The sequence below is a fragment of the Panthera onca genome, chromosome A3, assembly GCF_046562875.1.
Source record: "Panthera onca isolate mPanOnc1 chromosome A3, mPanOnc1 haplotype 2, whole genome shotgun sequence".
Lineage (NCBI taxonomy): Eukaryota > Metazoa > Chordata > Mammalia > Carnivora > Felidae > Panthera > Panthera onca.
Genome location: NC_138341.1, coordinates 31,086,125 through 31,097,415, shown reverse-complemented (window position 1 = coordinate 31,097,415; position 11,291 = coordinate 31,086,125). Strand labels below are relative to the sequence as shown.

At 47.1% G+C, this 11,291-nt stretch overlaps 1 protein-coding gene across 2 annotated transcripts; it reads left to right on the top strand.

The window, feature by feature from the left end:
- Window positions 1-846: 846 nt before the first annotated feature.
- CYP1B1 (cytochrome P450 family 1 subfamily B member 1) lies at window positions 847-9,084 on the top strand. 2 transcript variants are annotated; one of them, XM_060652862.3, is made up of 3 exons: window positions 847-955; window positions 1,333-2,379; window positions 5,176-9,084. In XM_060652862.3, the coding sequence occupies exons 2-3, from the start codon at window positions 1,334-1,336 to the stop codon at window positions 5,789-5,791; spliced, it is 1,662 nt and encodes a 553-aa protein (XP_060508845.1). In that variant the 5' UTR covers window positions 847-955; window position 1,333; the 3' UTR covers window positions 5,792-9,084. The 2 variants fall into 2 exon arrangements, with proteins under 2 accessions (XP_060508845.1, XP_060508837.1); XM_060652854.3 differs by having other exon boundaries at window positions 1,238-2,379.
- Window positions 9,085-11,291: the final 2,207 nt, after the last annotated feature.

Genomic DNA, 11,291 nt, shown 5'->3' with positions numbered 1-11,291 from the left:
TGATCTCGCCGCCCGAGGTGGAAGGAGAACTTTGCGTGCCAAAGGGCCTCATCCGAGGGGCCGATTTGTTTGCAAGAACGTTAAAATAAAATAACTAGGGAGGCTGTAAGGCAAGCCGCCACAACCCGGCTTTCCATGTTCCCAAGCTGACAGGTTCCCTCTCCCGGCCCGGGGGCCCGAGGATTCCGAGCGGGTTTGTCTCGAGAACCAAGCTCAGTCACCGAGAGGGGGGTGGGGGTGGGGGTGAAGGTCGTGCGCTCCGGGAGGGAGGCCTGCTCCCCATGGAAAATGCCGCGCGACCGGCAGGTTCTGTCCCCAGCGCGCTTCCGGGAAACTGCACCTTCGATCGGGAGGGACTGATTAAGACTGGTGTTCTGGCGGACGGGAAGTTCGTAAAGCCAGGGCCGTCGGGGAGCGCCGCGAGCGCCTCGCGTGACCTCCCGAGCGCGGCGACCCAGGACTTGGCCCATCCCGGCGCCCCGCCCCCCGCAAGCCCCGCCCCCCACCAGGTTCTACTCCGCTACACACAGACCTTAGCAGCCAGATAGGAGGGGTGGCGCGTTCGGATCCTCTGGCTTGACTGTGTGCAAACGGGCCACACCTCTGCGACCCCAGCTGTCAGAGACGAGCGGCGGGCGTGAAGGCTAGGAGTTGACTCCACTCGTCGACCCCAGTCTCAAGTGCGCATGCTGTGAGAAAACCCCAGCTCTGCCGAGGCCCCAGGTGTAGCAGAGCTGGGCAAAGGGCTGGGCACCCTTCTCGGTCCTCATCCCAATCCCAGCGCCCCTGGCTCGGACGACACCTAGAGGCTCCAGAGTGGGTGTTCAAGCTCCCAGAGCAGCAGGTGTCCAGGCGAGGCCTCGGACTTCCTGGAGACGTCTTGCTCTCCACGAAGGCTCCAGCCCTATTTCGGACCCGGCCATCCCGCGCCGCTGGAAACCGCGCCACCTCGCAGGTCAGTCTATCCACGGAGCCGCCTTCCCCCGGCCTCAGGGGGAACTGAGAAGGGAACTGAGCGCCTCCGCCTTGATGCCCTTCGGGTTGTCCCCGAATTGCCGGAACCGCTACGAGGAAGGGGTTGGGGTGGGGACGGACAGTCCGGGTCACTGAGAGGACGCGCTCCTTCCCTTCTCCTTTGGGGAATGGGTTTGGGATTCGGGAAAGGCGCGTCCTCTGCTGCTTCCCCAGTGAGCCCTCCCTGACCTGCCCCACGCCGGACCTCCTCTCTTCCCAACAGCGCGAGGGAACCCGACGCCTAGCGGGTAGGGGCGTTGGGCGCCCGCTCCTTTCTCTGCACACCTGAGTGTCACGCCTTGGCCCTTCTCTCTCCAGCATGGCCACCGGCCTCGGTCCCGACGCTCCCCTGCAGCCGAGCGCGCTGTCCACCCAGCAGACCACGCTTCTGCTGCTCCTGTCGGTGCTGGCCGCGGTGCACGTGGGCCAGTGGCTGCTGAGGCAGCGGCGGCGGCAGCCGGGGTCCGCGCCGCCCGGCCCCTTCGCCTGGCCGCTGATCGGAAACGCGGCGGCGATGGGCCCGGCGCCGCACCTCTCGTTCGCGCGCCTCGCGCGGCGCTACGGCGACGTCTTCCAGATCCGCCTGGGCAACTGCCCGGTGGTGGTGCTGAACGGCGAGCGCGCCATCCGCCAGGCGCTGGTGCAGCAGGGCGCCGCCTTCGCCGACCGGCCGCGCTTCGCCTCCTTTCGAGTGGTGTCGGGCGGCCGCAGCCTGGCTTTCGGCCAGTACTCCCAGAGCTGGAAGACGCAGCGGCGCGCGGCGCAGAGCACCATGCGAGCCTTCTGCACGCGCCAGCCGCGCAGCCGGCGCGTCCTCGAGGGCCACGTGCTGGGCGAGGCGCGCGAGCTGGTGGAGCTGCTGGTGCGCGGCAGCGCGGGCGGCGCCTACGTCGACCCGCGGCAGCTGACCGTGGTGGCGGTGGCCAACGTCATGAGCGCCGTGTGCTTCGGCTGCCGCTACAGCCACGACGACGCGGAGTTCCGCGAGCTGCTCAGCCACAACGACAAATTCGGGCGCACGGTGGGCGCGGGCAGCTTGGTGGACGTGCTGCCCTGGCTGCAGCGCTTCCCCAACCCCGTGCGCACCGCCTTCCGCGAGTTCGAGCAGCTCAACCACAACTTCAGCAACTTCGTCCTCAACAAGTTCCTGAAGCACCGAGAAAGCCTGCAGCACGGGGCCGCCCCCCGCGACATGATGGACGCCTTCATCCTCTCCGCGGGGAAGGCGGAGGCGGCCGAGGGCTCGGACGACGGCGGCGCGCGGCTGGACATGGAGTATGTGCCGGCCACTGTCACCGACATCTTCGGCGCCAGCCAGGACACGCTCTCCACCGCGCTGCAGTGGCTGCTCATCCTTTTCACCAGGTAACACCTCCAGGAGGCGTGGGCCGGGCCTTCCTTTCCTCCCCTGGAAAAGGCTAGAATGTGCTGAGGTCGCGACGGACGCCCAGGGTTTGGGCAGGGTTTGGGGTTTCGCGACAGGTCCTCGTCTCTCGAAGCAGAGATCGCGGCCGGAAAGCGCAGCTCGGGAAGGCAAGGTGCGGGCTGAGACCGCGCGCGGCCCGCATCTTTGATCTTGTCGCCCGCTGCCTCTCCAAGTGGGGACACATTTGTGAGAGCCCCGAAAGGCAAGATCTTTTAAGTGTCTGCAGATCAGCGCCGATGTCTGCCTCCCTGACACAGCAGAGGCAAAATTGGCACGCTTCCGAAAGAAAGGGTAACGGGTAAATATGTTCAATAAACACACGAGCCTGATGGGCTCAGCCTGTCACCGGCGCAGATCCGAGGCCGCCCAGCCCCGGCGCTGCAAGCCAGCCGCGCGTCCGGGCTTTGTTCCCGGGCAGAGGAAGTGCTCGGAGGCCGGCCCCGCCAACCGTGAACCCGCACGGAAGCTTTAGGAAGGCGGCCAGAAATTAGCGGGTTGCGCTGGGTTAACGAAAACGCCGCGCTAGCAGTGTGAGAAGTGTCTGGGTAAAAAACCGGAGAAGCAGTCACTTTTACCGAGCGCAGAGCAGCGTCTCGAAAGGCAAACACGGTATCCAGGAGGCGCCCGCGGACGGACTTTTCTGGTCCCTGGGCCAGGCTTGGTTTGCGAGCCGGTCGGCAGTGCCCACCTTGATTAAGGTCGCCGACCTCTGGGAAGGAAGCCCTGCACGCAGGAAGCAAACAGGTTGCTGGCATAGGGTGTTGCCAGACGTAGAAACTAAAAATAAATTCCACATTGGACATACTTCTACTAAAAGATTAGCCATTGTTTATCTGACATTTAGATTTAACAGAGCAGCCAGGTTTTGTGGGCATCTCTGCTCCAGAGGCAGATGTCTCACTAAAGGCAAATTTTGGTTGCCTTGAGAGAGCAGAAATCCTGGTGTGCCATTTCGGGGGGGGGGGGGGGGCGGTGCTGAATTTGTTGGTAACCCAGAAATTGGAAGGCAAGGAGCACTTCTTTTCTTATTAGAATCCTGCAACCTGTGTGTCCTTAGACTGTGCAACTGCTTTTATAAATTGAAGTTTTTGTATATTTAAAATTGCTTTTCAGCATTAAGGCCCCAGAAACGCTATGAGCAATGAGCAAAAATCAAAAAGAAGTCCATAACAGATCAGGAAGAAGACATCCCAAAATGAGAGCAATGGGTCGTTTGCACCCGCCATAAACATTATCTTTAGAAACTGCCTTTTTTTTTTTTTTTCCCTTAGAGATTGAATTGGGCAGCAAAAGTAAATAAAACAATTTTGGAGTCACTTTCAGTTCAATGTAGCTGGTGAATACGTTTTTCTTCATTTTAGCGAAGACCGTAGGACAGGGGTTGGCAAATTACACTGCTCATTTTTGGGTGTAAGTTTTTTATCAAAATACAACCATGCCCACTCATTTATGTATTGTCTATGGCCGCCTTCATAGCGCAAGGCAGAGCTGGCTGGTTGTGACAGAGGGTTTGGTCTGCAAAGCCTAAAGTATTTACCATCTGGCCCTTTATGAAAAAGTTTCCAGACTCCTGAAGTATGCTATTCATGAAGCAGTTTTTTAAATCACCCATAATTTCATCCCATACATGCTTGAATTATTTTTCAGAGATGCAATAATTATTTACTTTATTTTTTAACTTCTGGCATTTTCACTTATTGTAATGGACATTTCCCCATCTTTTAAACTTTATTGTAGTGACTTTTGATGGTTACCTAATATTTTTGCCGTAATAACACCATTATATATAATCGCTTCTTTTAACATTGTTGACTGCCTTTTAAAAATTTTGACTGTTGTTGTAGTCAGATATGTTTGCACCTGTCGTTTCCTGCACATACATTTCTGGACATGGATTACTGGGTTTAAAAAAGGAGTGGGGAGGAGTTAACTCCTATGCATCTTGCTTAGTGCTAAGATTTTGTTTTCCAAAAGGACAGTACTATTTGTATCGCTGACAGTGAATAAGCATTACAGCTTGTACCATAATCTCTTGAACACTGGGAATTTTCTTTTAAATTTAGACGATCTGTACCTTCATCTGTTGGGATACCAGTTTGTATGAAGTGACAGCAGTGTGTCTGCTGGAATTAAAAGGAAGATGTGTGTGTTGGGCGGGGGAAGGACCCGTTTGGGGGGCTGCTTTTTTATTTGTATGGGTCCTGGATGGTTTTGCCACTGTAGATTTATTACCCCATGAAAACTTTTTAATGATATTTTATTACTATTTGTTTAAAGATAAATATATTAAAATTATATATTAAAATATTCTCTTTGACCTAAACGGTTTTTTTTTTTTTTTAATGATTTTAAAAGAAAGGAAAACATTTCCATGGGCTCCTGAAAAGTATTGTGGGTCCTTGGCATGGTCTGCTGTGCCTCATGGAGAAGTTGGCCTTGTCTGTTTGGAGCTTTTTCAGGCTGAGAAAACTTAGACTTTTTTCGACTTACAGTAGGAAAGAGCATTAGCCATGTGAGGCTTATTATGGGAAATAGAGCTATTAATTCATCCATCCCGTAATTTAGTGAGAAATTAGGAAACCATTTTAGTTTTTGTGTGTTTGTTTGTCTGGAAATGTTAATTCGGCCACTGATTCCGACAAAGAAAGTGGAATTAAATTGTCATGTGCTTTGTAGATGAAAGAAGAATTACTTTTCCCCACTCATTTTCTCCTTCTGCATTAACAACCAAACAGGTATCCTGAAGTGCAGGCTCGGGTCCAGGCAGAACTGGATCAAGTCGTGGGTAGAGACCGCCTACCCTGCCTGCAAGACCAGCCCAACCTGCCCTACGTCATGGCCTTTCTTTACGAAGCCATGCGCTTCTCCAGCTTTGTGCCCGTCACCATTCCTCACGCCACCGCCACCAGTGCCTCCGTCCTGGGCTACCACATTCCCAAGGACACGGTGGTTTTTGTTAACCAGTGGTCCGTGAATCATGACCCGGAGAAGTGGCCTAACCCAGAGGACTTTGATCCAGCCCGGTTCTTGGACAAGGATGGCTTCATCGACAAGGACCTGGCCAGCAGCGTGATGATTTTTTCAGTAGGCAAACGGCGGTGCATTGGGGAAGAGCTTTCCAAGATGCAGCTCTTTCTTTTCATTTCCATCCTGGCTCACGAGTGCAATTTCAAGGCCGATCCAGACGAACTCCCGAAAATGGATTTTGATTACGGTCTGACCATTAAACCCAAGTCATTTAAAATCAACGTCACTCTCAGAGAGTCCATGGAGCTCCTCGATAGTGCTGTCCAAAAGTTACAAGCTGAGGAGGACTGCCAGTGTGAGGCCAGAAGCAAGCTGGAATGTTAGAAGTACTCAGGTTTGGGGGGATAGGGAGTAGAATTTTCTAGCTCCTCTGTGTCACTTTCTCGGTTAGCCTCTAAAGTGAGCATAGACCAGCTGACCCCCAGATGATGTGCTTCACACATGTGTGCTCAGACGAGCACTGGGCTACGCAGGAGCTTCTAGAAGAGTTTTTTGAATCAAAGAATTAAAGGGTCCAAAGAATTTTTATGCATAAATCAAGGGCTGGTAACAATAATTTCTTGAGGGAGCATCCTTTGGATTTAAACACACGTAAGCATAGACACAAATGACCTGATGAAGAAGTGTTTCAGTAAAAATGCCTTTGTGGGTGAGATCCAAGATTGATGTTCTGTGTGCTGAGATCTGGTCCTTAGAAAATCACATTAAGCAAAGTTTCAAAATATATTGTTGAATACACAAAGGCAGATAATTTCAGTATAAGCCATGTGATTGAAGGTGATAAGGGAAAAGTAAAGACCAGAAATTCCTTTCTTCACCTTTTCAATAAAAAATAGTTTAGTTAAGCTCTAGCGTCTATGGATGGATTTATCTTTTTGCCTACCGATATGCTTTCTTTTTTGCAAAAGTCATAAACTCATTTGCTTACAGAGAAATTTAATAGTGGCTGATTTAGTGATTATAGTAAGTTTCAGTGATTTATGATGAATTTTAAAGTGTAAGTTGTTCAGCTGTAAAAAATTCCAAGTCGAAGTCATACCTCTGTTGGTGGCCAAAGTACAGAATTTCAGTTATGAGCAAAACAAACAAAAAACCAACCAACCAACAAACAAACAAAAACAAAAAACAAATCAACAACAAAAGATTTACCAGCCCAGCTAAGCTTTAAATGATGTGATTATAATGCACTGATGTCATTCAGTCTCGTACTTTAAAAATAAAGTCACCAAATACTATTCAATACATATATAATTATTCATAAGCAATATGTGTGTTATCGTATCATTAAATAGTATTATTTTTGTTAAGTAAAGTTTGAATAGTGTTTGTCTTTCCAAAAGAAAGACCAATCAAAAAGTTCGATTCAACCAATTTTGGCTCAGATACGGGAAACAAGCCTGTTTCGACATCATGAAAACCAAGTTGAAGCAAAGTCTGTTCTCTGATCCACAACTTGAATGAGAACTGAATAATTTCAAGATTGGGTCTGTACGATGTGTTCCTTATTATTTTACAACATATTTTCTAAAATTATATCCGCAATCCAGAATCGCCTTGTGAAATTGACGTAGTGAATATGCCATAATTCTAAACTCTTGGCATGCTTCAATTTGAATTTAATCGTAAAGCCATTCTGATTGTTGAGTTCCAGTCGAAGTTACTGGAAATACGGCCATTATTAGCCTGTGCAAGGCAGAGAAATTTAACCAGTGTCTGCCTGATGAATAGTGAAAAATGCAGTGACTTATCTGGATGTTCTCTTTATTAGAGACCAAGGGAGAAACTTCCCATCATAACAGACCTAGTTTTTCTTTTAAATGATGGTTTTTTTGTTTTTGTGTTTTTTTTTTTTTTTTTTTTTTTTTGTAATAGCATTCATGTCTGTGTTTGGAAAGTCAGAATCCGAAGGTAGTCTTGGGAGGCTGTTTTGAAGATTCCATTATGTTCCCATGGAGCTGATCAGATCAGGCGGGCTGTTCAGGATAGTCAACCCAGTGAGTGGTCACTTTGGAAACTGTGAAAACATAAAGCCTGAACGAAATGTATAGGTTCTGTTTATGTAAGGATCCTAAAAACGGAAAAAAAAAAAAAAGTGCTGGAAGATCGGAGGAGTACAAAGTGAAGGTTAGAGCTTTAACTTTCATTGCATGTGGACTTCAGAGGAGACATGCAGTGTCCTGAAAGCTTGCTTTTCCTACATTGTATGAAGATCTTTGGAATCTTTTCATCAAAATTGTAAAAGAGGAAGGAAGGAGTGTTTGGCGGTCGTGTGGAGGGGTGGTGAGAAAAACGACCGAGAAATGAAAAGGAAGAAAAATGGTTACGCATTTCCCCACGCGTTCCACATTAATTAATCTGCGGCACAAAAGTTGAAATACGAACATTTAGAAATATACTTTGTGGGCCAACGTTAAATCCCAAGTAGACTTTTAAGAAAAATCTACAACACAGAAGATCTGTTTTGTGATTTGGAATTATTTTAACAAAAATTTCATGGAATCAAATCTCATAGTGCTGCCTCTGGAATATGGAGAACTGTGCCAGTTATTTTTAAAGGCAACTAAATTCAACTGTAGAGGTCAGGCTTACCCAATGTGTTTAAGTTTTTTTTTGTCACCAGCTATTCCAAAACGTCATCACCCCCCTTGCCCTAAGCAAGGCTGAGACCATGCCCTAGCCCGCTGACTCTGAGACGTATGGTAGCAAAAGCAATCGTGTGCTGATCTGGACGCCTCATTAAGTCAACCAAATACAGATGTGCTGTGATCTTGTTTTGTGTGTGTAGGCTCAGTTCATCCAACAATTTTGGCAAGGGAAAAGCTCAGCTTATATACGAGGAAGTAAGGTGGGCTCTTGGAGGTTACCTGGCTTATTTAATACAGCCTAGTTGATTGTATATTTTATAACCTCGTTAAAGGAAGGAAAGCAAAACCAAAAATAAGCAAAAGTAACCACACTTGGTTGGAGACTACGATAATGAGGCTACTGGCTTAATCAGAAAACCTTATTTTATTTCTTCCGGAGAAAGAATCTGTTTGCTGGTCACTATTGTAGTCAGAATATCTGCTCCAGGTTATTGTAATAAAGTATATTGTTTATTAAATGCTTCCTTTATATATGAAGCTTTGACGTTGTAAGAAAATTGCTTTTTCTCCAAACAGAAAGATGTCTCAGGTTTGTCTTGTGGGTTATCGGAAAACTTTTTTTTTTTTTTTTTTTTTTTTCCCTGAAAGCTCTCATGTCTCAGAACTTAGCCTTCACCTGTGAAGTGTTATTATGGCCTTAACATTTCCTTATTAGATCTATATTAGATCAAATAGTTGCATAGCATTTATATTAATTTGTATGTTCTTAGCTATGATACACAGTGTGATACTTTAGTAGATGTTTATAACTCTATGATAGCTTTTTAACCATTTCTTATTTTTCTATTTCATCACTTATGCTTTTAATATGTACAGAGCAACTATAACACATAGTTGTAAGTGAAATCCATTTTGGGGACACAGCATTCATATGTATCTTTTGCTGTTTGATATGCCCAATTAAAAGCATTCTGTACCTGTAACTGTCTATAACAGGACACCATTGTCCAATAATAAAAATCACTTTCATAATCTTGTTATGAAGTTTTACTTTATGTTGTGGCAAATATAGCCTAATGTATCCATTCCAACTACTACTTGTGTTTGAATTAAAGTGTTGCATTGTGAACATTTTATCTGCCCATATTACGTAATAGGCTGCTTGCTTTTTTTTTTTAAATAGGCTTTCAGCGTTCAGTTTCCTACCAAATTCCTGATCTCTATGTTTCTGAATTTATGAGACCCAACACAGAAGTTAAAATTCAATTCAACAGCAAACACCTAGCAAAGTGGGAGTTAATTTTTAACTAAAAAAAATTTTTTTAACGTTTTATTTTATTTTTTGAGAGACAGAGAAAGCACGGGCAGGGGAGGGGCGGAGAGGGAGGGAGACACAGAGTCCAAAGCAGGCTCCAGGCTCCCAAGCTGTCAGCGCAGAGCCTGTCACAGGGCTTGAACCCACAAATGCGAGATCATGACCTGAGCTAAAGTCGACGCTCAACCGACCGGGACACCCAGGTGCCCCGAAGGGTTTTCTTTTTAATTCGGTTGATACACATTCATTCATTCATTTTGAAGGCACATGTGCCTTCACTAACAAATACATCTCAGGTCCAGTAAAAATAGGGTGGATGAGAGCATTGTGTCACATACTACGTGGAAATATTTTCTGCTGCCCTTTTTACCGGGTATAAGATGTGACGTCACAGGGCCTCTGCTGTGAACCCTCACAAGACGGCAGGGTGTGCAGTACCAAGGCCTCTTATTTCTCCCAGACCTAAGCTCCCATTACTGTGAACACAGGAAAAGAAATCGTGAAGCGAAACCACACACAATGTCATTGATACTTTGGCTTAACAGTATCGCTTCAGCAGCTGAAAGGTATACATTGGTTTAGGAGAAAACTCACTTGCTTTCCAGATGTGCTAACGCAGTATCTTCAAAATGGTCATAAAGGTTTAGGACAAATGAACTGAATTTTCCCCCAAGTGAAATCTTAACAAAATTGTAATTGGGGTCAGGTGTTTGCAAAAGTGTCTTGAATTCTCTCCAGCCAATCCACTAAACTAAAAGACTGGAGTGCGGGGTGGGAAATGCATTTGGCTTTAGACATAAGACAGGCCTGATGGTTGCAAATTCATAGAGGTTATTTCTATAGCCTTGAAGCCAGACCATTTTTTTTTTTTTTTTTTTTTTTTTTTTTTTGCACAAGCACTACAGAAATTTGGCTGTTAACAATCTCTTACCTCACCTCAGTGACTCACATGCTCTCTGCTTTCCAGCTTTGACCTGCTAGTTATGATCCACAGAGAAGGGAAGAAAAAAAAAAAAAGAACACATTCTGAAGCAATTATTTTTAATGGGGAAGATTGGAGAAAATGTAGTTTAAATAGATACGGGCAAGCTATCAGCAAACACCAGCTTATGTCTGCGGCTCCCAATACACTTACACAGGCTGTGTGGTCTTCAGGAACACTTCTCAACATGTGTCAGGTATGAGGGGAAGAAACGGAACTAGGACATGCCAAGCGCGTACTATCTTCGAATCACCATGCTAAGCATTATCGCGCAATAGTTCTCTGCAAGAGGCAGTCATGTAACTTGTCAAAAGTATATCTTCAGGAGTGGCAGGGTCTGGATGCCCCCCAGAGATGAACTGACTCCAAAGCCTGCTGTCTTCATGCTGTAAGGTGTCACCTCCCTGTGTGGCTGTGCTTGGGTGGACAGTCTAGCCTGTTTTTCAGTCCTGTGATGCTTGGGTTTCACAGCGGCACACATCCTTCATCTAGGGCACATTCCACACTATAGTCAGGGTGGAACTGGCATTGTGAACTGTCAGGAAGTTTCCCAATACTCTTCTCTTCTGAGAATAGCATCCTCAAACTGTTCCTTACAAACAAGAAAGAAAGAAGGGAGGGAGGGAGAGAGGGAGGAAGGGAGGGAGGAAGGAAGGAAGCTCATGCTTTGTTTTATAAGCCTAAAACCTCAGTCCTATAATCTGTTCGGGCCAGGGATCCTTGCCTGAACCAAAGGCCATCTGTAGGTTGGACCGGTTGCCCATGAAGTGGCCTGATTCAAGAACTCTCTTTGATTGGGGTGCACCACCCTGGATATTGGTTCATGTGACCAATCGGAACCTCTCCTGCTCTCGGCTAACTTGGGTAGGGTAAACACAGAAAATTAGCCAGAGGGAGTGCAAAACCAAGGCATGAATGAGACAGGCATGTTGACGGAAAGCC